Genomic DNA, 27194 nt, shown 5'->3' with positions numbered 1-27194 from the left:
AGAAATACTTATCCATGCACAAGCATGTATAGGCATGCTCACGTGCCTATTTAAAGAAAACAAAATTACACAGCACCCACCCCAAAAAAATCAAACCAAACCAAAAACCAATAAACCCTCAACCCTCAACAAAACCCAGACCACCAAGAAAGAGAGAAAGAGCACCATAAAAATACACACACACCCACAGACACACACACACAAATACCCCAAACCAGCCAGGAATAAAAGACAATCTAATTTGCTTCCAAGAATAACCAAAACCAAACCTAGAATGTGCAGAGCATTAAGAACCTTCAGCGCCTGGGATACACATAACTATGACTAAATCATTCTAAAATCTCAGGATCCCTTTTGTGGTTTTTATGTGACAAGACTGTTTCCCTTTATCTACTTCTGTAGTTGTTACAGACTGCAAATATCAGATATGTCTCCCTTCTTGACAGCCTCCATTATGGAACTAATGCTTCAGGCCTGAAACATCCGCTCAGCCCTCACCCACCCAGCATTGCTTTCTTCTCCCTCCTGCAGGCAAGTGAGAGGAAGGGCAACCACGGAAAACTGCTCTATGCTGCTCAGTGTGGGAAAAATAAACTCTTGCATATATTTTGAAAGAAACTCTGTATTTTCTCGTTGTAGCTTCTATAAAGTGGTTCTACAGGCATACAACTGAATTAAATTCCACACCCCCTTTTTTACCTACTGTATGGGTAAAAATAGGCATGTATATCAAAATGCTTAAGATGCTTACTTACTCTTACTCCTTTAGGACCTGGGTTCCCTTCCGGTCCAGCTAGGCCCTGTCACAAAAAGACAGGGGTTGTAATTAATTTTAAACAACCAGATATGCTCTATGTAAAATAAATGCAACAGCACTTGTTAACTGTAAACTGGCAACACATTCTTGAATTTTTTAAGATTGAAGGTGTCATCAAGTAGTCCCCTGGGACCATGTTCAGAAAGGTCCCCCATTAATGTGTGGTTTGAACACAGATCATGACTGTAACTTCCATTACGTTAAAATTATTTCTTCTGGGAGAAATTTTTTTTCCAGACACAGTGATCAGCCATTACAGTGACATAATTTTACAGGATTGTTTATGAGCTTTTATATTTGGACATATTTCAATTATATTCAAGCAAATGTCAGAATTCTGTATGTGGTCCAAATGCTCTATTTTACATGATTCAACACAAAAAATGGTATCATCCATTACACTATAAAATATTGTAATGGAACTTAAAAATATATAGCCATTACAAACTTAATCCAACAAAACACTGAAGTATTGGTAAAATTCACCCTTTAAGCAGACACAAAACCACAAAGTCAGTTGTCAATTTGGCTCATATACCTTTATATGAGGAAAATGCTGAGTATTTCTACTTTATATCTTATTTGTAAAACTGCACTGAGGTATCTGTTACTTTATACATAAATCAATATTTATGTAAGTACTGGTATTTAAAGAAAGCTGCTTTCTGCTTATTGGTTCTCAAAAAATACCCCAATTGGAAAAAAACACCAAATCTTTTAAGTTCCCTTTCCCTAAAGGACTGAAGAAATAGTTTCAGCAGTGAAATAAACACACTGGTGAAAAATCAGGAGGAACAGGCAGTTTCCTACTGCTTCTGGACTTGAAATACAAAGAAGATAAACCACACAGAACCACATGAGGTTTATGAAGGGACTGTAAAGTATTCAGACATTCAGTACTTTGGTAATGCCATTTATATATTCCAGAAAGGAACAGCATTCCTGCATCTAACACATCAAAGTTTAAAAGCCATGAGACTCAACATTCCCTCTAGGTCGCTACCAGAGTAAGAAATTTGTTTCAAAGAAAAATTACACAATGTAAAAAAATACATTTTTACAATTAGTAGTTTCAAAAGAGATAGATATGGTACTTTTGAAAAGAATAAATGAGAAAAACAAATAATAAAATGCAAAGACATTTGTATAGTTACTGCACCTGCCTGCCAGGGTAACCAACTGCCCCAATACTGCCAGTCATTCCTGGAATTCCCTAAGTGGAAAAGGAAGAAAGAGAAGGAAAATAAACAACAAACATGTTTAATGTCATGGTTTGAAGTTTGTTTTATTATTTCTCTTTTAACATCTACTTGTATGACACAGCTTAAGCACATGGAAAAATTACTCTTTAAGCAAGCTACACTGAACACCCAAAAACTGACTCATCATACATAAGTAACTCTGCCAGTTTCAGTCACATATCCTTTAAAAATTGTCTAAGTTTTTGTGAAATACAACAGTGCATGCCTTATTTTCATAATTCAAAAATAGTTCAGGAGGGCTATAGGAGGCAGATCACTAAAATGAGGTAACTGCACTGGTCTTAGATGTATTTCAGACAAATACATTAAACTTTCCATTAAAAAATCCTCATGTCTTTACAAAGCCAATTTTTGTTTTGTTTCTTCCAGAATCAGGTCAATATAGCACTGGATAAATCACAAATGTATACAGTTCTCTCCACCTTCTTCTTCTGATGTTAAGAATCAACCATTTTTTTCTTCCACTAGTTATTTCTATCTTACTGATAGATTACAGGCATCACAGAAAACTTCTTGTGAGACTGTAATAAAAATCACCACTCATTCAGTTACAGTTTGGGCATAAAACTCAGGAAAGTCGTGAATTATGTCCTTGAGTTTTCATCTCCTTTCAGGTGTTTGCCATCAGTTATCATCACCATTTCCTTTTCAGTGTGATCCAAACAGAGACCCCTTCCATCTACTCTGCTGTTGAGAACCTCATAAAGGCTAACAAGAGATATTAGCAATTGGATGTCTTTGAAATTACATTCAGATTTCTTCCTGAACTGTCAAGGAAGCTTAAAAAAGTACTGAATAACTACTACATTTCCTACATGCTAGGAGATGTAAAAATGCATTCAATCAGTAGACTTTTTAAAAGTGCCTCTTGTAAGAATTTTACATCAACATCCTCCCAGCTGGTGTGGTAGTTGAAAAACGAGCTGGTTTTTCCATTTCATTTAGACTACTTTTTTACCACACTGATCTCTACACAATATGAATTCTGGTTCAAAACCTGTCCAGTATTTCCTTAAGCAGTTTAACAGCTTGCTTATATTGAACACTTATAATGGATGATACTTTCTCCTATCTTAATTTTTCATCTCAGAGTACAGTGCACTGTGCTTGCATCCCTTACCTGCTCACCCCGTGGCCCTTGCAGCCCCAGGTAACCCTTGAGACCCTGTAGGCAGAGAAAGAGATCTGTGTTAAATACAATTAAACAAACAAAATGTACCTTCTTCTACTCTATTCTCTCTTTATCAAAGAAAAACATCCAGACTTGTCTGCCTGCAGAATTAGCATGGTTTACATTTAGCAGCTCATATGAAAACTGAGCTAGAGAAAAGAAGAAAACTTGGCAGTTCAGACAATTTCAAGACATCAGTATGCTTAAAGGCAGTTTCAGACTTGTGGTCTTTTAAACAAATGAATACATGGGATGCTGTCACAGATTCTGTACCATGCATTTCCCTGTTCCAAATCCTTATCACAATGCCCTTTATGAACAAGGCAGTTCAGAGAAAAGGTGTAGAGGGTCATCCCAGACTGTTCTAGGACACACTCAGAAAAGACAGACCTTCCAGGACACAAAACATCTCTTTTTAAAATTAACATAGAACAAATTTTGGCTCTTACACTATGGAATTTATAGTGATAGTGAAAACAGCCTCATGCCAGAAATCTTCTCTGTGGTGCTGGAACCACAGAAAAAGATGAAACTCAAACTTCACTCCCTGTGCATCAACCCTTTCAAGCATATTTTAACTCTTAAAGAAAAAGAAGAATTAATATAGAGCTGGAGTCTGCCTTCTCCATCAGTGCACTTGAAAGAGGAAACACCTTCTTGAACATGTTTACACTGGACTAATCATATCCAGACAAGCTGGCCTAGAAGGGAGGCTTGACTGTTGCATGACTGATGCAGAAGCCAAGTGTCTGGTCTCCACATCCCTTGCAAGAGATGCTGGGAATACACAAGTCCAAAAACTACAGCTTGAAAGACAGAAGACCAAAGCAATCCTTATTCTGGATAGAAATCTATCATAAACTTGGACTCAAGGACATTGAGTGAGCAGCAGGAGTGTCTTGGCTGATGTTAAACATCTGTCTGCCTTGCAACATGATGATACTCATCAGTCAGTAGAGACTTGAGATTCACTGTAATAAAAAGAAATTCTGAAACCAATTTCAGCAGATCAGGTATTCCAAAGTTTCGGATAAGCTTCTGTGTGACCACAACAATATTGCTGCATGAAATTAATTTTATTATCATATACAAAATTAAAAGATAAATTTTTTTTGCTTGGTGACAATTTTAGCATAAACCAGTAACTCCTCTTTAGCTTTTTTGTAGTTTCTCAGGAAACTACAATTTTTTACAGTCCCAGCCAATCCCTTATCTCATGAATTTTATCCATTACAGAATTTTATCTTCTCTCTATACTTAAATAACTGAAGTAGGTATAGCTAGAAGAGACCCCCTTCTGAATTTTGTACTAGAAAAAAAGGAAAGTTATACACAGAAATGCCAAAAGAAAAGTTTACCACAATTTTTTTCAAAGTGGGTCATTTTAGCTGATTAACACCTGTGTGGACAGACACAAAAAATGAAGGACTGATTTCTGGTGTGCTACACAACAGCATTTTATTTCTGCCAGAGGAAAACTGCTCTGAACTCATATTTTAGAATAGTATGTCCTTATTTTTATCCAGAGCTAACATGGCCTTAATTCATTCTAACTCAGTGCTGGTTGGGAATAGAACTAAACCATGCTACTAAAATGAGTACCATTCCAAAGAGACAGTTTTCACACACAGGTTTCTTTTCTTGAGACTTAGCTAATCCTCTTAAAATTCTATTCTAAGTTTATTATTAGCTTGAGTTTGTATTCTTGAGCATACCCATATAATTAAGATGCAGTTTACTCTGAGCTAAGATGAAAATTAAGAATAAGAATACAAGTTCACATGCAGCAGTTTGAAAAATTAATTACCTTCCAAATTCTAATGAAGATTAATTCTCTAACTTAAAAGCTCAATGTGGAACAGAATGGTTTGAAGCTTCCAATTACAAACTTCAAGCACATTTCAAAAACATAGCAAGTTGTGAGAATAATTTAGTCTGCGTGAGAGAAAAAATATTTACTGCCAACTAAAATGTAGCAAGTTTAAGTGTCTGACTTCTACCATGTGCAGCACAGTGGGACCCAGACTGAAAGAAGTCTGTATACAGCAGTCTGTATATGACAGCAAGGGCTGTTTAGGCTGAGTCGTTCCATTTTACTGCTACCCATTGTGCTTTACCAGAATTTCTAGGCATTTGTAATTAAAATCTAGCACAACATTGGCAACTCCACTAGACTGCCAAGAAGTTCTCATAGCCTGTAAAAGAGAGAACGTAAGCGTAGCAAATAAATGGACTCCCGTGTGCTGTCACAAGTCCTCACAATGCTTACTTATCAGTTCCACAGCATCACTGTACTGCTTCCAGTTTTGAAAAAATGTTCCATCAAAGAATGGCTTTCTTTTATTTTTCCTTAATAGTTCCATTCTATCTTGTTTGTTGATCTTTATGCCACAACTAAGATTTCACCTAGCAACTCAGCCTAAATATCCCAAGGAATGGAAATGCTACTTTTCTCTCACAGGGCTGGAGTTTCCTTCTGCTCAAGGAAGCACTGGGAGGAACTCAGTAGCATAAAGCTAACACTAAATAGCATAATGCTGATACTAACGTAAGTATACTGCTTTTGAAATGTGCATACCAGCCTTCCCTTTATGTGATGTCAAAGTAAAGACAAAATGAAATATGAAGCCTTTCTCAGGTTGAAACAAAGCTTTTTCCTTCCACATTTCTTACTGTGCTCTACTTCAGCATGCAAATTTTATCAGGATTTTAAAGACCTGGGTTCTCACAATTTACTGTCACATACAAGGAATAAACTAGAGCAAAAATTGTAGCCAATCTCTGTAGAACTCTTTTCCACTGTCTTTCAAGGCACCTATAACCCCACAGCACTGCAATGACTCTAATGTTCTGCCATGGCCTCGGGCCCAGGAGTGCTGTCCCCTGGCTGCCAACACAGCCCCAAGTGCTCTGCCTTTCAGGGACAGGTCCTTGCCCCTCTGTACAGTCTGGGACCATTTAGGGGAGAGGGAAAGAGGGGCCTTCTGCCCTATGAGGTCTCCAGACTGATATAAGGAAAGTTTTGAGTGCTGATTTAAAAATGAAAAATAAATAAATAAATAAATAAATAATATGGGATGCCATTAATTCATATGTAAGAATTTTTCTATCTTTCTTCATACCTGGATGAGAAAGAATATTGGAAATATGCTATTTATTCAATTCTATATTGTATGTCAAAATATAACATATCATAATATCATTCTATTATATACAATAATTTTATTTTATTTATCATGATTTTATTGTAATTAACAATATATTATTTTATGTAATTATATAATTCATTTTATAACATTTTAATTTAATATATATCAATACATAATTTCTTAGCACTGCTGGAGTACAAAGCAAAAAGGATGTATTTGATTCTTCTGCAGTTTCTTTCTTGTAGCTGGTTTACTTCACAGCTACATAGCTCACACTCCTGTGAAAATAATTTCTGAGATCACAATGAGCTAACAGCATGTTTATCTATTTACAAATACCAAAAAGCAATATCTAAAAGTCAATTATTTAAAACACAATTACTTGTGGGCTTTCCATTAAAAAAAAATAAGTGTGAAATATTTTTAACTGTTTATGGGTGTAGTGCTGTTTAAAAGCTGGTATTCTTAGCTTCTGCTTGACCTGGATTGTGTCTCAAACATGGTTCTAGTTAGTGTCTCATGTGCACAACATGGAAACAGAGAGTAAAATTTCCAGTGATCAAGTGAGTATGATTCTCCACAGAATCTAACCATCAGACAAGGAGCAAATTCTTGTGGCAGGAAGAAAGTATGATGCCCATAAGATTTTCATTTCCTTGTCCCCAAATGCCAGCCTCAATTCAGAACAAGTGACAGCTGCTTCCCATCTAAAAACCTTTAAACATAAAATACTTTGTTTTCAAAGCAAACCTATAAACCTGATTAAACAAAAACATGGTACTTGCAGAATCTTAAGGTTGCCTGTACTCAACAGCGACAAAACTTATTACTGTCCAGGCTTTTAGGTTAACTCTCAACAGAGGCAATGCAAATTCTTGTCACAGCTACGCATGTTCTCAGTTCAGTGAACAGTGGTCCATGCGTTTAGCAAAATCAATTTCCATGATCTTCATGGTGCTAATGAGAACTTCCTTTTCTGCTCACATTTTTACTTGTTTTGGTCAATTCTAGAAATTAATGACTAGATAGTAAAAAAAAATTGTCAAACATTTTGAGATCAAGATAATGTTGGATGAAGCCACCCTACAACATAACATTACTGACTATAAATTTTGTTGCAATGCCATTTTTCCTTAGAGTCAAAGGAGCTAAGAATTAATTAATATTTCTCTCCTTATGTTAAAGATTAAAGTAAAAAATACCAGGGCCTACCTTTCTAATAATCAATTCCACCCTTTTGCAGCTGCCTTCAGTGCCAAATACTACTTCAAAATTCTGCTGTGATATCTGGTCTCCATGTTTTTCTATCATACTTGCAACACCAAACTATATTCTGCAAAGACATCATTTAATAGTAGTTTTCTCTGATCTTGCTTGTTGATTTTTGTCACCAGTTTCTCACCACCTGATTAATCAGAGCAGCCTACTGGATTTATGCCAGGTGACCTCTCCTTCCACATAAACTATATTCACTCAGTCTATTTTGCTCATTTTCTTAAGGTAGTCTCATTTCCTCTATCATCATCATCATCCTTGATGTTCTCTTCCAAAACTATGTCTACCTTATGCTTTCCCATATACATGGGACTGTGATAACTTTGATATATTTGTTAAATGCAGTAAATTGCAACTGAAATTTCTCATCTTAAAAATACCACATTATATAACACACAAAATAGGAATTCATTCCACCTGAGTTGTATCTTAGCAATTCTGGCACAGGTTTGAAAAAAGACAAATAATTCTAATGCAGAAATACTGAGCTCATGATCCCAAATCTTTTTTTATACTACAAAATACACAATACAGAAGTATACATGAAAAAACCTTTTATATGCTGTATTATATTATATACCTATACTGAAATTGAACACACTTGAATTAAAATGGTTTGATTTCCCAGGTAAGTCTACCTTCCCTAGTAGCACTTCTCTCTGAACAGGGGCACGCCATGCCTTTTGGAGAACACCCACCTAAACAGCTTTGATTTACATCCTGCTATGATGATCTCAATTTAGCTGTAAGGGGAGGTTTTACACAGTATACACAGTACCAAGTGCAAGCCTAAAGTTCTTCTTTCACCTCTTGACCATCAGACATCCACCTGGCGGGCACAGATTTGAGTCAGGATGAGTTATATGGAAATGAGAACAGAATCTTACCTTCTGGCCTTTGATCCCAGGGGGGCCTGGAAAGCCCATGGGGCCTGGATCTCCCTATACAACAAAAACATCCAGAATCAATGTCTTTCACTGGAACATGATCCAGGTTTATAAACATGTAGCACTTAATATCTTTGCACTTTTGGACATTTGGTATGGAGAACTAGCTAATGTTTGAATTTTATTACTTTTTTAGAGGAAGAAAATTGAAAAGGCAACAGTTCCTCAGTTGCAGCCACTGGGTGCACCACATCTGCTCCTGCAACATGGACAAATCTTGGCTGGAACAAACTTAGTTCACAACCTCATGACATTTACTTTTAACCAACATAAACAGGAGTGAGGAAGCCATACAGCTCTTGAGGCAACTCTTTCCTCAAAAACAAGTGGTTTCACCTCAAATTAATAAATATATTTAACTACTACTGCGTACTGATTGTGTTAATGTTATGCTAACAATCCTCAGCCAAGAGCCAGGACACCACTGTGGCACGTGCTGTGCAAAACACAGCATAAATCTCATCTGTGTGAAAGACAACTTGAGAGATGCATATGGACAAAAAGGCTATAGGGGAACACTGCTATTCTCTTCAGGTTCTTTAAACCTCACAGCCACACGATGGTATATGGGAATAAGAATCAGAGCATCTCAAATGTTGGGGAGATGGAAAAAGTACACAAATTTTTATGATTTTTGCAGATGGGGAAGGAGGGTAGGTTTTTTCAGCTCTTTCTTCTTACTCAGGACTGACAGTAAAGAGATTCACTCTTTCATTATTAGTGCTCAAATTCAAATCCAGTAAGTCAAGGAATGCATCCTGGAAGTGAGTTATGGTCCAAGTAAATTAAGTCCATTAACTAGTGTGAGCAAATTTGACTTGAGAGGAAAAATTAATGCAAAATAATGGGAACTATGAAAATGCATATCAATCTCATAATTGTGGATTATAGATTCAGTCTACATGTATTTAAGGATAGTCATACAAATATACGAGTGGGCTTTAGACTGTTCTATGGCTGCTTGGGTTCATGCCAGAGAACACAGCTTGGGTTTCAGGCAGCCATATACAGCTCACCACACTATGATCTGATTGCCAAAAAGCTGGCTGGATCAAAATAATGATATTTCTATAGAAGCTGCACTGCAATTTCTCATCAGTGCATCAAAGATACTTCTGAATTTTTTTCTCAACAGCCCTTGAATGCTGACAACATACATATTAGCGAATTTTAGGGTTTGACAGCACATGTGCACTAAAAAATAAGTCATGTACAGATCAGCAGCTAGTAAACCATGATAATTTGTTACTGTTTTTTCATAAAAGAGAGCAGTCCTTGACTCTTATAGTGCTTCCTACTTGGCACAAATATTCCACAACTGATCTACTTATAATAATAATCATCATCACAATAAAACTTAGCATAAATGCAAGATATTCTTAAACATACAGCATAGGCTAACACATTAGAATGCAAACATCCAATTACATTTAAGGTGTTATCATTGTGTCAATCTAAAAATGAAACAATCACAAGCTTTGAAGCCTACAGTTTCTATGAAGAATGAGATATCTGAATATTTATGCTTAAATACTTAGGGCACAGACGGCAACAACTAGTTTGGCTAAAGTGGCTTAGGAGGCAGTAGCAGGAAAAACATCTGATATATAAAAGGAGAAATTTTAGCACCAAGAGCCTGTCTTAAAAAGCAGTTAAATACAATACAACGTGCAGTAATGTGTGCACATGTCATCACCAAATTCTGTTTTACATAACTTTCTGGAATAATGCAAAGTCCAAAGGAAATCTGGAATCTATACCTTGTTATATCAGTGTGAATCTAATCCAATTTCATTGTTCTAAAAGTCCCTACATTTTATTTTTGTAAATTAAATCAAATACATAATTTAAGTCTCGCCTTTTAATATATATTTTTAATTTTCCTTGGATTCACTATGTCACCTGTGTCTACAGTGGTCAGTCTAACATAATTAACTGTTAAAATACACCAGTGGCAAAGTAAATACAAAGCATTTTGCTGTTATAATTTGTCTGAATATTAAACAAGACTTCACAGAAGAATGGGACAGACAAAACATTTCTCTATAATTAAGGAAATAATACCTTTTCTCCACATTTTGCCCGTCCTGGAGAGAATCCTGGGTCTCCTTTAGGGCCCTGTTGCAGAGAAATTAAACTCAATAATACCATTGGGAGCGAATTTCTAATAGTATATGCTAAAACAAGTATTCTCAACTGTTACAGAAAGAGGAGAAAAATGTAAGTGTCCTTCCTATTATAGATACTTTTCTCCTAACTTTTTTAGTAAAGAACTAGGAAAAAAAATAAAACAGTGCAGGTTCACACTGAAACGAAGTTCACATTTTCCAAATTTTGTGAAGTCACAAAATTTCGAAAAGTAGATTTCTTGGTAAATCCAAGCAGGATTAGAGGAGATGCTCCAGCCAAATTGCTCTGCCCATGTCTTCATCACTTCAGGACACCCGCTGTTCCTCCAGCAATGTGCAGCATTATCAGGCTGTATTACTGCATGTATTACTCCATAACCTTGAACAGTTTCCTCAGGCTCAGCCTTCCCACAGTGCCAGAATCAAAAAAATTAGATTTTCTCTAATCTATTATTCAAAGACCAAAGAATAAAGCCAAGCCTCATGGATACCCCTACATTACTTTAAAAACACCCCCCATTGTTTATCAGAAATTAAATGCTGAGGGATTGGCTACTGGCTGGAACTGCTGGCACTCACTCAGTGCTGGATGCTTTGCTGCAAGGATATTAACACTGTGCCCTGCTTCAGAAGCAACTGCATAAAGGATCCTTCAGCAAAAGAGGGAAAAATTCATGCACCTTAAAGACAGAATAAAATTCTGCCTCCATTTACTGCTAGAAAATCCTTGCAACTCATCTGTCACTTTTTAACATCAAACAAGAACGTTTCAATGTGGTCAACTGGAACTTCGTAGCCAAAACTTCAGGAGCACGTGGTTAACTTTTATTTAGAGAAAACCACTTTAGAATACACTTGTATTGAAAGGATAACTTTTAACCTAACAGAAATTAAAGAGATCATGAAGCACCTAGTAATATATATATATATTTAAATAAAATACATATAGGTACATACACATATGTACAATTCCTTCTATTCTTAACTCATGGACGGAGCTACAGAACTGATCAAAATTATCATCCAGTGGAGGGAGAAAATAAATTATAAAACAAAGCCTAGGAGTAATTGGTTACAGTTGTTTTCCTAGCAATATATTCTATTATATAGCCAGCATAAATATAGTAAAAATTAATTATCTATCTTTAATTGTCCCCATAGAACTACAAAAACACACACAGAAGCCAGAGTCATTTAGTTTTACAGAATTTGGCACTGAAAGCTTTATTAAATTTCTTTTTATGTCCTCAAGCGGATTTTAGCACCTGTCATGACATGTCAGATTCCTGCAATTAGGAATCATACTAAACAAATCATGGTGCTGCCTTTTTCCTAACAGATCTATCAAGTTGTTCAAACTAAATATGAGTTGAAGGCATTCTGCAACTGCACAAATCTGTCAAATCTATTTAAAGGGCCTATGTTGAAGGTGTTATTTGAGCTTCCAGTTCAGTATTTGGTCTTTGACTTTAAATATCACTTCCATAAATATTCAGAAAATTATTCTAGCATATTTATTAATAATAATGTCTAAGATATTGTAATATTTCAATATCAAAGGTTGGGCATGGATAATAAAATAGCAATTTATAGGGACTGACAGTCTACATTTTTCCTTTTTATTTTTTTTAAGCAAAGCAAAAGCTCACAGCAATTAAGCATTTAAACCTCAGTTTATCAGAGGCTGAGCTCATTTGTATGAACTCTTTTGGGAAGTGCAGATTACTTGCAAAGATAACCATTTCCAAGTCATCATTCTGCATACGTAGGTGATTTTCTTTCCACTGAGTAATCTGCTATTTTGTTTTGATATGAAGTTCAATTTGATTGATTACATTTAATTAAAATATGTTTATAGTAGCAGTCTCCACCTGTAAACAAAAGAAGGCAGTTCTAGGACTTCCAAAAAGTCATTAAAAATTTCATGTATTTACATGGCACTATGGATAAATAAACTCACCTTGGGACCTGGTAATCCTGGCAAACCTGGGTTACCATGTGGTCCTGGAATACCCTATTAAAAAAACCCAAACAAATGAAGGAGAACAACAAATGGGATAACTCAGTACACCACTGAACAAATGTGAATGGTTTGCAGAGATTAATTTTACTGCATCTTTCTTGCTTTTAGAATCACTGGTTAGGATTTTCAAAGTATTCACATGAAATAAACATACACATCTTCCTAAAAATTAAAAGTGAAGGTGAGTAACCCCCTTTCTTTTACAAATCTCAGTTTCTCTTTTTTCTCAGGTAATTCTTAAGAGGTGTTTGGCATAGTCACTGCAATGTTGCTCTCCAGCTACAACACTTGATGGAATGGAATAAAATCAATAAAATAACATTATGAGGTACCCAGCTATATACTGCAAATGGAAGGAAGTGGATGAGTTCTTAGTGACTTAAAAGGTGCCTCAAAGCAATGTATCCCACATGCTTTTAAAAAAAAGTAAATGACAGGTTCTCCTGATTCTCCCACAACTAGTGTAGAAAATGGACTTGTTACTAACATAATTCAACTTAACCTGATCCAGGAACAGAGTAAGCTATCAAGACTATCTGTGCCTTCCAGTGCAAGTGTCTCTTCCTGCAACACATTCAGCAATCTTCACTCCTTGAAAAATTGCACATTTGGGAAAACTTTTGTTGCAATGGCTGTCAGCAGCTATTCATCTTCCAAGTACTGAAGGACCAAACTGGCAAAAATCTGTCCCTGGTAAACTGGCAACAAAGCTTCTGTTGAATTCACTAAGGCCAAAATTCTTCCAAAATCTACATCCCAAATATAATAAGTATACTTTTTAACTTTCTTGTGTATTCAGTGGTCTCACAACAGATAAACTCGGTGTTTGTCTTTCTGCCACACGAGGCTGCATTTACCAATTACACCTTGCAGTAACACTGAAAGCTGTATCTCTTAAGTGCTCCCTCTCACTAATGACAATGTTGACATAACTCCACAGAAATGCTAATCCCATGTGCTGTTTGAGAGATTAATTTGCACACTGGCAACTTTGGAGGCACTCTCAGGGATTTAGAAGAAAGGAAACAAATAGAAAGTGCCAACATAGCTGCAGTGCCACAGTGCGCTACTCTCACTGCCTGCAGTGTTACTCTCCTGGGGCACAGTACTGGAATACAGAAGTGCAAAAGTATTCTCATGGAATGAAGTACAAAACATTGTCAAATGTGGACTTCTTTACCATAGAATTGCAGGGATTAAAATCAGTTCTCAATGGAAATCTCTAAGCATTAATCATTCATGCCCCAAGTACCCCAAGCCTGTGGCTCTCTGTCAGGATCAGGTTTGGACACACAGTCTAATGAAGGCCCAGGCAATGCACCTCTGCACTCTGCTGTTTTCCTTTGACACCTTGAGTTACATTTCAGGATCACAAATGGCAGCTCATGGAAAGGAAAACTGAAGTCACAGGGCAGTTCATTTCTAGATGAGGAAATGAACTTTAAATCAACAAAGTTTTTACAGGCTTTTTGGCTCACAAACTCCTGTCGTAATACACATCATCACTAGCTGCACCTGCATGAATCTGTAAGTATTGTACAAACTAAAGAACATTGATATTTCAAGACCATTTATTTTTTATCAAATGGTTTTACAGACTTGCCTGGCCCATATATTTTAAACTCAGAACTACTGGTTCATCTCAGCTATTTTCATACTTTTCCAGGCACCTTACTGTAAGCTGTCCCTTCACATTGGAAAGCTTATCCTACACAATAATTAATCCAGAGAACTCACACTCTAGAGCACTGGAATTCTAAGTACTCTATACCTGTAAAAAGACCTTCAGAAAAAAAAAATTCCAAATAAATTGCATCTGTGTAAGGGCAATCTCACCAATAGGCATGGCTTTAATAACACAAACAGCCTCCTCTAAACCAAAGAAAATTTCCCAATTGTGAGGATCTTCATGAATATGTGAGGTCCTGCCTCTAATGCCAGACATATCCTTGCCACAGGCAGGGTGCAACATAAATAAACTGAGTTGTAAGAATTACGCTCTTACGTAGAAGGATCTAAGAAGTCATGAAGAGATGAATTTGAAGGAATGCGTTTCATTTTACACTTTTAAATGTGTCTCTTCTACTCCCTTGCCTCCAAAATGCTCAAAAGCATTAGTTTGGTGTTTGGCGTATTTGATCACTGCACTTCCTACCCATCAGGCCAAGTTTAGACCATCCTGCGCTGTGCTGGCTTTCAACAGGTATTGAGCAGGATCTTGTTTAAATATCCCTCAAAGGCTGAATCAAAACTCCTCCCACACATCTGCTGAACCCACATATGAGCTCCTCCCATATCTCCCACTTTCAATCTGCCTTGATGAGGGCACTCCAGCCACAGCCTCTCACATCCCAACTACCACGGCCTGAAACCATCCCCACAACAAACCTTCATCTGCTCCCTCCAGCTGCCCTTCCCCTAAAACCCGCCCCGATCAACCACGACCTCAGGGACTGCTCAAGCAAATGGGTTTTGTACACAATTGCACAAACACAGATTCAGCCTCTTTTGCCTCAGCAGCTGACCTGAACAGCGGCCCAGGCCTGTTCCCGTTCATGGCACTGAGGGCACAGCTCACCGTGGCAAAGCCCGAGCTCTGCCCCAGGCACAGGCCAAGGCTGCCGGCCCTGCTCCTCTTGGGGTGCACCCACTCACACGGAATAAACCATTCCCTACCGTAGCTCATTTCTTTACCAAAGTGCCCTGATACCAACCTATGATCAAGCTGCTGAAGCTCAAGAGATTCAAAGAGATTTTGGGGATTACTTTTACACACACACACACACACACCCAACTCTGTCCTGCAGTGGTTAATTTTGTATCCTGAGCCTGCTCCTCTAGGGCTGTGACCTGCTTTGCTCAGTTCCCCTCACTCCAAAAACAAATGAATGTGACCTTAGATTGCAGCAGATGGGAGCAGCATGGAAAAACTAGAAATTAATACTGGGAGCAGCAAAAGCCAGGTACAAAAATAACAATGCTCTGTGTATGCACCCATACATGAAATTAACTATGCGGGAAGCTCACAGCAGGAGAAACTGTTTGTTTGTCTTGCTTTAACCTATCTGCCAAATGTTAACAATCAAACACTTTCATAATCACCAAGCATACTAAGAGTTGAGAAAAACAAAATTATGCAAATTCCAATCTGACTATTGGTGACCTGCCTAGAAGTGCAGAAGAACATAGTTGTTTTACTCACCCGAGGACCTCTCTTCCCTGAAGGACCAGGTAAACCTGGAGGACCTGGAGGACCCTGGTGATAGAAAATCAAAGCAGTTGAGGCTAAAACCTGGCACAAGGACAGTATCACAACATTAGATAAGACCAGTTTCACTAACTGCCAGCCCTGTGCTCGTGCTGACCTCCTCAATTTGAAAACCAATTCCAAAACTACGAGAAAGTGTGTTTTCAATCTGACTCCAAATCAGATTTCTGCTTAGAAAGTATCTTATATCAGAGAAATTTGAGTTAACAATCTGGAGAGTAACTTTTACTCAAGTGTATTGGTACTAAAGGAAGAAAAGACCCGATGAGGAAAGCAAGTGCAATATATTCTAAACAAAGGATAGAGAATAACTAAGCCTTTTCAATAAGTATGCTGGCATGCCAAATATTTTAGAAAGCTTGGAATAACTGTGAAAAAATAAGATATCACCTTGCAGAAATGACAAATATGAAATAGAGAAAATAAAAGTGGACAAAATACTGTTCAAGGTTTCCTGTTAAAAGCTTCTATTAAGAATAACTGGTAGCACATTTGCCCTTCTATATAATGAATATCATTCTTTTTAAAGATAATGCAGACTTTTTAAGATGCTAGTATATGATCAAATGTACCTTTTGCAAATGAATTGGATTATTAGTCACCCTATTTGACAGTGTAACAGCCCCTGCATACCTAGTTGTTTTGAACATAGAAACCTTTCCTTTCCTATATGACTGCTGTTCAGACTTGAAACCCCAGGATCTGCTTCATTGTACTCAAACACAAATGAGCACTCTAAACTAAAATCTGAACTACCTTTTATTATATTTCACCTATCATATTAGAGTCCTGCAGAGGAATGGGCTGTTCTTAAGGGTAAATTCAGCCTCATCCAAATACCTGCACAGAAAGCCCCAGCTGTAACAGGAACCATGTACTTTCTGCAAGGGCATATGAGCATCAGGAAAGTCAGACCTCACAAAGCAGGTCAGTGGATGGTAGCAGTTTGGGGTTCAACCTGCTCTTCCACCCATGCTTCCTCACACTCCCCTGCCCTGTATCTATGACACCCTCTAAGCTGAGACACCAGGCAAAACACTCCGTAGCACACTGCCCACCACCAAACAACAGTGCTGCCACCTGGCTGAAAGGAATACCCAGAAAACCACACGGGCCATTAGGGTGGCTGAAATGACCAACATGAAGGCTTTGCAAAACAGGAAAAAGATAAAAAAAGGGAAGTGAGGAAGGAAAAAAAGACAAACATTCTTGAGGGTTTTATTAGCAAGCAATATTTCATTAGGACAAAAGCCGGATTTTTAAAAAACTCCAGTTTTGAGTGATACTTCTTTTTCTTAGAAAGGTAAGGTCACTGCAGAGAAGACAGGGCTGACTATGGAATTTCGACATCATCTAACTACTTACATTAATTTGGCCAAAATACAGACCACTTATGCACAGTTCTGGGAAAGTCGCTGTTGTTCTGAGGAACTAAAAATATTAATTATTTCTTCTCATAAGAAACGTAGGAGTTTAAGTGTAGTTGGGAACATCTGCATGTCCATACATGCTACATTAAGTCACGCTGAAACCCATACCTGCACTTCCCTCTCTGTGCAGTTTAGAAGACAGAAACCTGTGTAACAGCCCTGGTCCTTAGATCAAACCATAACATGTTGTGCTTTTAGCATAGGCCATTCTCTATTCACTATGATCGCATAAATGCTCACTAACATCCTTGTTTTTCTAAGCAGAAGGACCCCATGTTTTATAGCACAAGAAACATAACAGAGACACAGAAAACTCTTGACCTGGCATTCTTGTCCAGCTTGAAAAATGCACTTAAAAGGGCACAGAGAGCTCTCCACCCTGCCCTGCTGAAGCAGTATGTTTTTAGTATCTCCTCTCAAAATGTACGTCAAGAGATGCCTTTTGATTAGATAATTATCCTGGGACTACAAAAGAAAACATATTTTTTGTTAAGTGAAATAGTTGCAACTAGTGTGCATTCTTTTGTGATTTGTGTTCTTCTCTATCCCTGTTTCAGACATTTTATTAAAAATCCATTAATAGCTAAACCCCAGCATTTTCCTAATAGAAATCTTACTGAGTATTAATATTCCTGATCTTTGTTGCTGATTTATTAAATGAAGGCAGTGAGAACAGTTTTCCCTATGTGGCTTTTTTTTTTAAAAAAAAACACTATCTGCTTCCTTTGCAACAGAAAGCAAACAAACAAATGAGCACCCAAATCCAACCCACCCTTACTTTGATTACTCTAATTCAAACATAATTAACTCTTTTCATACAAAACCACAAAAAAAAGGAAAATCTAATCACAACCAAGCCCTCAGAAATCCCTAAATGAAGCAGCAAAATATATTGTGAACTAGGCAGACAGGGATTAATAACACTTTCCCAGAGCATTTTAAAACAAAGTCAACTGTTGTAGATGAAGTCTCTTATTCACAATAATAAGCAGCTAGCCCCAGCCATCCATATGTTTGATTAAAAAATTAAAAGATTCTCCTTAACTAGAGGATGTTTGTTAATCTTATGGTTCCAGCTCCCTGTGACTCAAGCAACATCTCTGTTGAGAGCAGACTTCAGGAGCGCACACCTGAGTCTCCCTAGACATGCTTTCCTAGCTAGCAGTTACACGTTCTTCTATCCTGTGCATTTCTACAATCTGGGAAAGCAACTACAACTTCAAATCATTATGATTATTTTTATACTGGCTAGGAAGCTACTTAAGCTTCTCAGGCATCCATGTAAACCACAGAAATCAACATCTGAGAGTGAGCCAATTTCTCTTAAACCAAGGAATAAGTCACTTGTTTGAATAGCTTTTCTTCCAACTACTGGAAACAGTAATTAAACAAACGTGAAGCAATTAGAAATGTTAATGTGATTTTTAGCATTTGATGCTTTAACCACCACTATTGAACAAACAAACAAACAAAAGCTACTTTGTATAAATATTACAGATGCTGAATTTAAATTGTTTAACCAAATCAGTTTCCTTAAACCAGATCATTTGTACCTTAAGAAAGGTACTACAAATTACTGTCTTCAGGCATTGCAAAGATTTCATTTAGCTAATGAGCAAAGAAGCTCAAGTTCCAAATAATCATTGCTTAATCCTGAAATAATAAAAGTAAATGCTACTCTTCCAGGAATTTTCACAGCCTTTCCAATGGTCACTGGAATAAATGTAAGGAACTTTCCTAGACATGAAAAAACTTTCATTATTTTCCTAGGTACTGAAGCCCTGTGTTATTTATGTTGCATGTGTTTTAAACTTGACTTATTACCCAGAGGGAATAGGAAACATCTCATTTACATATATCAAATCTCTAAGATTTCAGATGCACAGAAATAAATTCTGCATTAAGTAGTTAAAACTTCTACACAGGCACATGTTGATCCTCATGCCATTCAATATCTAAGTCCTACCCGCTGAACTTTCTCTTGTGAAGCAACTACGAAGCTTCTCTTTAAGAGACTCTTGACTATATCTCAGCCACTCAAACTCAGCTCACCTCAAACTATTCTTTTTTAAAAGACTAAGTTAAAGAAAAATACCAGTTTAACACTTGATTCATCAAATATGAGGGCAGGCAAAACAAAAAACCCATTAAACTTTCTGCAAATCATCACCAAAATACCTGCAGTGCAGCAGCGAGGTAAACAGTACCATCAGGCTCCAAACCCATTCTAAAACATCACCATGAGGAAATATCACTTCTAACACTGCTAATACAGTTTGTTCTATTGTTCACATATCACTCTGATAAGCTGTTTTCCTTTAATCCCACCTAAAATTTCCTTCTCTGTCCTGCCATTCTTTATGTGAAGAGGCAAAATGCTACCTTTGTTAACTAGCCCTTTGCAAAACTATAACTGTATTCATTCCTAACTTTCTTTACTAAAAACACTTTTGTTTTAAACTTTGCTCAGAATCATATTTTCTATAACTATACCTATATTACTGCAATCATCTGCAATCCTTTCCATCTGTCAACATCCTTTTTAAAGCTCCTCATCTAAAGTTGAGGACACTTCCCCAAACTGCAACCTCATCATACCCAACCCAGTAGAAAAAGTAGGCTGTCTCTGATACTTACCACTCCTCCTAATGTATCAAACATCACAGCAGAAAGATGTATTTATTCTCTACTGCTGTATGATACCAAGCTATGATCTTCATGACTGCCAAAGCAGTCACTCCCCCATAATCTATTTATACTTTTAATTTCTCTATTATTGCACTAAATTTAATCCCATCAGTTTTAGACCATCTGGAATTCTGATCCTGTCACTCAGAATTATTCTTTGTGCTCTGTTTACCTTCTTTAAGAAGTTCATTCAGATATTAATTTAACTATTGAGCACCAAGGATTCTACCAAATTTGAATGTCCACCTATTATTTTAATTCTTGTTTCATTTGCATTTCACTGGAAACAATAAAATCTGCACATTTCTCTTTCCAAATGCCCTAGAGCAGGCAGTCACCTCTGTATGATTAACCTTTCTTTACAGTTGTAGAAGTCTCCTTTTCTCTTCAAGAATTCCTACAACAGTCAAAGCAATGTCATCAACATCAGAGGAATATATATGGCTTTGGGTTATGGATTAAAGTTTGTCAGTATTGTTGTGCAGAAGATAGGGAAACTGCAGCAGCTCTAAGGGAATTAAATTAGATGTTTGAATTTTTAACAATAACATTACTTTTTGATACTAAAAATAAACCTGCAAGAATTGAACCTTTTTATCTGAATCATCAGATACTGAGATTTCTCAGCCTGGGCAGGGAAATGCATGAAAGGGATTAAGTGACCAATACATCCCCTGTGGTCAGGGGGAGCCTCAACAAGCAATTTTGTTAAACTGAGAAATAATCAAAGAATGCAATAAACAGAAGTGTGAAAGGTTAGCTAAGAGAAAAATAAGTGAAATAAGCTAAGTGTGAAAGGGAAGCTATTGCTGTTCATTTAGCACTACATTTAGGATCTCTGAACTGCTCTGTCAATGTTCTTGCTCTCACACCTCCTGATTTCAACAGAATATCTCATCCAGGACTCAATTCTGCTTATTGCAGGGCTTGCCATTTCCCATTCCTCTGGGCAACAATCCCCGACTGCTTCTCTCTACCAGCTAGAGAGAACACCACCGTTTGGTCTTCTGCATTCCTCCTTCTGGCAGAGGAATATTTTTCTTGAAAATCCAGAAAGCTTTTCCAATAGAGGAAGCAAATTCCTAGGTAATTTCTCTTGGAAGGACACATCCTGTGCAGATGCAGTTACCCTACCAGCAAGTAGCATAAATCAGCTCTTCAGCTCACATCAGTCTCTACTTTTACCAGTGTGGGACTATGCATCATGTTGTTGAAAACTACTTTAGGATTGTGCAGTGAAAAATATCAGCTTGAAAGTTAAACAGTTAAAAATACACACCACATTTTTGCAATCTTTGCATATTGCCAATACTCTCTGCATCTCAAAAAGGAGTGGCTCATCAGATGAACAGAGCATTCCCTTGAAAGAAGTGTTTCAGAAAATCTCACTATTCCAGTATAAACTCACTTTATACTTTTTTGGGGGGGATGGTGTGTGTGTGGGGAGGGGGGGTGGTGGTCATTACAACTGCTAGAATTTTAATCAGGGCCTTAACAGTTTTGAAGAAATAGCTGTTCCCTTTTTATACCCTATCCATAAATGAAAGCCTGGATTCTGGAGTCCTGGTTTGCAGCGGTGGGCAAATTCCACAGCTGTGGGATCATGGAATATAAGAGGCCTAATTATACAAGGCAAGAATCAGTTCTGGTAGATGATTAAAAGCTAAAAGAAGCTGAGTAGTTTAAGAACCACAAAAGCTAGTTCTTGCCTGTCAATTCCAATAGAACGAACATTAACTTCTATGTTCAAATCTTGAAAGAAGATTCAAACCAACCACAACATAGTAAAAGAAGTAAAAAGAGGGGGTTTCATGCCTCATCAGGACTTTTTGCTGCAAGGGAAGTTTTCAAGTTCTTTGGTGTTGCTTTTTTAGGCTCCACGTTGCAAAGACTCCATAAGTATTTATGTACTAAATTGTTAGAGCCACACAACAAAAGCTGTGTTAATTCTCGTCTTCTCTACATAGGAGGACTAGATAGAGAAAGCAAACCAAGATCATCTCCTCAAGTGTGAGGCCAACAGCAGTAGGAGATACTGAGCCACACAATCCCCATAGAGTACAACTCAGTTTCATGCAGAGACCTCCTCTCCCTTCGGTGTCAGCCTCTGTGGCAGAGCGGTGTTTCAGCTTTGCCTCTGTTCCAGCAGGTGCTCCTGGCCCTTCAGCCAATCTAGGGCCCACAAAGCTCTGATTAACTTCCCAGCTCTGCCACGGATCTTTAAGAACCTGGGCATGTTATGTAAATTTCTGACCCAGCAAAACACCTCAGCACACCATATTCCCTACAGACTACAATCTGCATTCCTAAGCAAGACAAACTTCTCTATCCCCAGTCTATAAGACAGGCACTGAAGATGGTAGCACAGACACTTTGCCACTCCATGTGTAGTGTCTGTGTCCAGAAAAAGCCAGAGCATTTGCTTGCAGTTTCTTAGTACTGCAAACAACCAACATTATCAGCAGCCATTTCTGTGACATGTGAAAAAGAGGGGATTTAACTTTCTTGGCTGTGACTGACTGAAATCACAACAAACAAGCTAAAATTACTTCCATTAGTAGTTACTAAACATCCTAAGGTCCAAAAATGGAAATTAACCTCATGCTGATGACAGCTACATGCCTAGTGATATGTCATCACAAATACTATCATAAGGGACAAAGAGAGGAAAAAAGACTTGACTTTACAATCAAAAAACATTAAGCACAAGTATTTCTGGAATAGTGTGAATTACTCGTTAACACATTTTTCAATTGTGTAAAAATTACTTTGTGCCTGGATCCTGTTTAGAGTAAAAACTGAACTTTTGAATAGGTTGTTAGTTAACTAGTTCAAGAAAAGAAATATTTCAGTGCCAAAAGAACAGACAATAAATTTATGGGCATATTCAAATATATATTAGGAGCTGCTTAACACATATCAAATTGCTTTCCAGTAAAGACCACACAGATGAACACTTACAAAACCAAAAACAAACAAACAAGAAAAGTGAAATAATTTACTTCATGCTATAGTTTAAAAATTTTAACCAAAATCTCACATAAGCACAAGGCAGGATCTATCATATTTCCCAGGTTAAGCAGGAACTGATGATCTTTCTGGTCTGTAGCTTCATATATATGGGCACATTTTTATGTATTAAAAAGTTTATGAGCCTTGTGCACACAATAAGAAAGGATAAACGAGTTTCTATTAAAAACACTACTGTACCTTCGCAATTGTATCAAAAATCACTTACCCTGTGAACTGAAAAAAAGGTCTCAAAATCTTCTAAGACTGTTCTAAAAACCATTTTCTATGAAGGTTTGCTTGACCCCATAACCTTGAGTTATGAATGACTGCAGACCAGATTCTGCAGCTGGTCTATTTCTACAACTAAAAATTTTGACAGCATTGCTCAACGAAGAAAACTGTGTCAGTCTTCCAAGCAGCCTGGCTGTTCTTTTTATGGACCAATACCTTTATTTGTGAACTGCATTAAATTAGCCTGCAATTTTATTAAGTGAGCAGTCTCTGTAATTAGTAGTTACAATCATCCAGCTGTATTCCAAATTTTAAAGAAGTCTGGGTTGCCTACAACTTCACCAGAATGTGAACATCTTGGATGTCTTTATATTCTTACAGTAAATATAACTATATGACACACTAAAATGACATGTGAGAAAGAGACATATTTAAGGCAGACAAACATTTGTACAGTACAGCTGGGAGAAACTGCAGTCACAGCTTTGGCATGCTAGGAGAGGTTTCTTTCAAAGCCTCTGTAAAATGTATGCTGCTGCAATATAGTAAAAAGAGTAATAAAGATAACTTACAGGAGGTCCAGTTTCCCCCTTTGGACCTCTGACACTTCCCCTTTCAAACATTTTGCCAAGTTCTTCATAGTCATAAGCATAATTATCAATACCATTTTCGTAACTCTTTTCTGTATGATAAGTCTCATCAGCATCAAATGCACCTTCCTGCCCCAGACGGAGTTGATTATCCAGAGGGCGCGCAGCAGGCAAACTGTACAGGGTTGTGTTCAAGATTTGCTGCTTTTTGTTTGGTTCATCTAAATGCTGTTTTGCTTTCTCCATTCCCTTGACTTTAGTTTTATTCTGTTTTACAGGGGAGATCAGAGAAGGCTCACTACGTCTGCCTGCATCTTCTGTGGTTTTAGCCAAACTATTTGGATATGATCCTGCAGGGGTTTTAGTGATATTTCTATTTCTGCTCCTCTCCTGCTGCTGAAGAGCCAAATCGATGTTCTCCTGGAGTTCTGTTTGAGGCCAAGCTTCCAGCAACAGAGGTTTGGTCTCTGCAAACTTCCACACGGAGGCATTTCGTAACTCAAAGTGAATCGGCGCAAGGTTGGTAACAGGCATGTTTGATACTTCTTTCCATCTATAAGGTGATACATCTTCCTGGTTTTCCTCATCAATGATCATCTTTGAAAAAACATCCAGCCCATGTGACACAAGTGAGGGCCCACGCAGAGATCGATAGGTTTCAGCCTGGCGACACTGTTGTTTCACATATTTACAATAGTTCGCAGAGGCTACTGCAGAGGGAATAATATCGAGCTGACATATAACTCCTTCAAAGCCGACAGAGTGAGAGTTCATCCTTCCCAGAGTAAATACACCCTCTGAATCAAATGTCTCCACTTCAGAAAGCACTTCCCTACTGAAGTACTTGTTTCCACACTCAGCAAACATTGAGACAGTCTTGTCCCCAATGCCAATGGCAAATGAATGCCATTGTTCATTATGAACACAATAACCAAAGTACACGGGCTGCTTCCCTCCAGTGTACACTGCTACCTTTCTTGGGAGCAGCTGGACACCAAACTGCAGTCTGCCTTTGTTCCTGACACTGAAAAGAAAAGCATTGCTGACTCTGTAAGAGTACAACCCGACCAATAAGGTGAACTGATGCCCTAGATTTGGTGGTATGACTTGAGTGACAGGGGACTCAACATGTGCATCATCACTTAGCACCACTCCTGATGCAGTCAGACGAACACCCTGAGGTAACAGAGAGGATGTTGAGGGCACTGCTGTCTCTGATGGCTCTTGGACATCTTCCACAAGGCCCAGCTGTTGAAGAACATCTATTGCTGTAAAAAGAAATAAAAGCACACTGTTGGTTTAATTTACAAGCTCATACGTTCAGATCCATATAAACAAATGTACACACAACATTTTAACAAATCCGTACCTGTCAGATTCTTCACACAGTAAGGCCACCAAATCCCTAGTGCAAGGCACCAATCTTTCACATAAATCAAGCAAATAAAGTCAGGGCAAAACTTCCATCTTAAAAAAACCAACAAAATGAAAAAAACACACAGAAAGGCACACAAAATGCCCATTGCAGGTTAATTCACTAATGAAAGTGAAAAATCCTCATCTGGTCTCTTTGTACTTTTCAGTGATCAGTGAATACACTTTGGTTAGTTCCTTATTTATTTGGCTATTCCTGTCTACTCTTTGAGCAGAGAATTACTTTTTTTTTTAAGAAATCTTTTTATTTTGCAAAAAAACCCTTCTGCAATAAATCCATGCTGTTCCTCTTGATCTGAAAAGTTCAAATCAAATCATTTGAGGGAAGGGCTGCTCTGTTTATAAGAAGGGACAAGCTATTTATAGCAGAGTAATGCCTCCTTCTCCTGCACAGTTTACTTGTTAGAGCCATGGATAAGGTGAACTCTGAGCAGTGGAACTGGTGAGGAGCAAGGAAAGAGCAGAGTTGTCAGGACCCAAGGGTTAGTGCTCCTGCCTTCTGGCTCATTTCTCCCCCTAAAGTGCACAAGGCTGCAGCTACCATGACATTGAATTAAGAGTGCAGCCACAGCAGGAGACACTGAGGACACAGAACAAACAGTCTGCTGTCCAGCTGATTGATGTTCTTTAGATTTGGCTTCAACATACAGAAATCTGGATAGATCTTCCTACAGGGAAGTGGTTTATTCACTGCTGGATTCTCTAGTTTCTCATTCAATGTGAGCCATGTCCTTTAAGCCTTTCCTCAATCTGAGCCATACCATGTCTCCTGGCTAAATATCTTCACCTAATGGGTAGAAACACAATTATCTATCATCCTGATAAACTGAAATCATATCTGTTCTGGGATAAGAGATCAAAGCCACCTTTGGGTAAATCAAAAGCTGAAGGTGACTCAATTAACTTCTTATTGCCTAAATCAGATTTGGGCAAGTTGGAGTTGGTGGGCCTAGACACCTTCCTTCAGGATGAATATGAAGACGCTGTTACATCCCTTTTGATGCAGCTGAAACACTACAAAGGCTCGAGTAGGAGCTAAACTACACATCCCCAGGAGCCTTTCTGTAGGCTCTCAAAACAAGATAGGATTTATGGCACTGATTGATTGATTGATTGATTGATTGATAAAACTGCCTGCCTGAGTGTTCATGAAAGGTGCAGAAATATTGCAGATGTTGAATCAAAATGCAGTCATGGAAATATGGAACAAGATTAGGAACTAAAACATACGACATGGGAAAAGGCTGAAGGAACAACATTTGCTTGGCCTAGAGACAGGAAGGTTTGGGAAAATCTAAATAAAATTGTGATTATCTGAATTGAGGCCATAGGGAAAACAGAGGAAAGCTGAGGAGTAACAGGCACAAGCTTCAGCACAAAAAAAATCAGCTCTGTAAAAAGAAAAAGCTTTCTCACTCACTTTCAGCAAAAGTGGTTAAGTGATGGACCAGGGGGCAGAGACATTGGATAATCGCCATTCTTGGAGATTTTCTAAAGACCAGCTGGACAGGACCCAATAACCTGAAGTAACTTCAACATTCACCCTGACCTCCGCAGGAGCTAGGACCAGATGAGTTCATGGTCCCCTTAACCTAAATTTTTGGATGTTTTTCCACAAGAGGAAACTGAAGAGCAGTTTTCATAAACAGCATCGCACAGCAGCATACAATAACATCATACAATATCCACCTCTCACTGGAACAACTTCAGTGAAACAATTATATTAAAAATTACTTGTGGTATCTAATAGTTGCACTGATCAAATTAG

General features: G+C 37.7%; 1 protein-coding gene across 2 annotated transcripts in view; it reads right to left on the bottom strand.

Annotated features, from left to right (window-relative positions):
- Positions 1 to 27194, bottom strand: part of COL24A1 (collagen type XXIV alpha 1 chain) — a 126174-nt gene that overhangs the window by 88804 nt on the left and 10176 nt on the right. For both annotated transcript variants that reach the window (XR_015290352.1, XM_086901536.1), the window contains exons 3-10: positions 23975 to 25260; positions 15976 to 16029; positions 12711 to 12764; positions 10686 to 10739; positions 8562 to 8615; positions 3200 to 3244; positions 1977 to 2030; positions 756 to 800 (exon numbers count right to left, since the gene is read on the bottom strand). Coding sequence is in view for 1 of the 2 variants with exons in the window: in XM_086901536.1 (XP_086757662.1) it covers positions 756 to 800; positions 1977 to 2030; positions 3200 to 3244; positions 8562 to 8615; positions 10686 to 10739; positions 12711 to 12764; positions 15976 to 16029; positions 23975 to 25260 (1646 nt within the window). In the remaining variant the exon portion in view is untranslated. The remainder of the gene's footprint in view (positions 1 to 755; positions 801 to 1976; positions 2031 to 3199; positions 3245 to 8561; positions 8616 to 10685; positions 10740 to 12710; positions 12765 to 15975; positions 16030 to 23974; positions 25261 to 27194) is intronic.

The sequence above is a fragment of the Cyanistes caeruleus genome, chromosome 9 (assembly GCF_971803275.1).
Source record: "Cyanistes caeruleus chromosome 9, bCyaCae1.hap1.1, whole genome shotgun sequence".
NCBI lineage: Eukaryota > Metazoa > Chordata > Aves > Passeriformes > Paridae > Cyanistes > Cyanistes caeruleus.
This window is presented reverse-complemented; position numbering and strand designations above follow the sequence as displayed.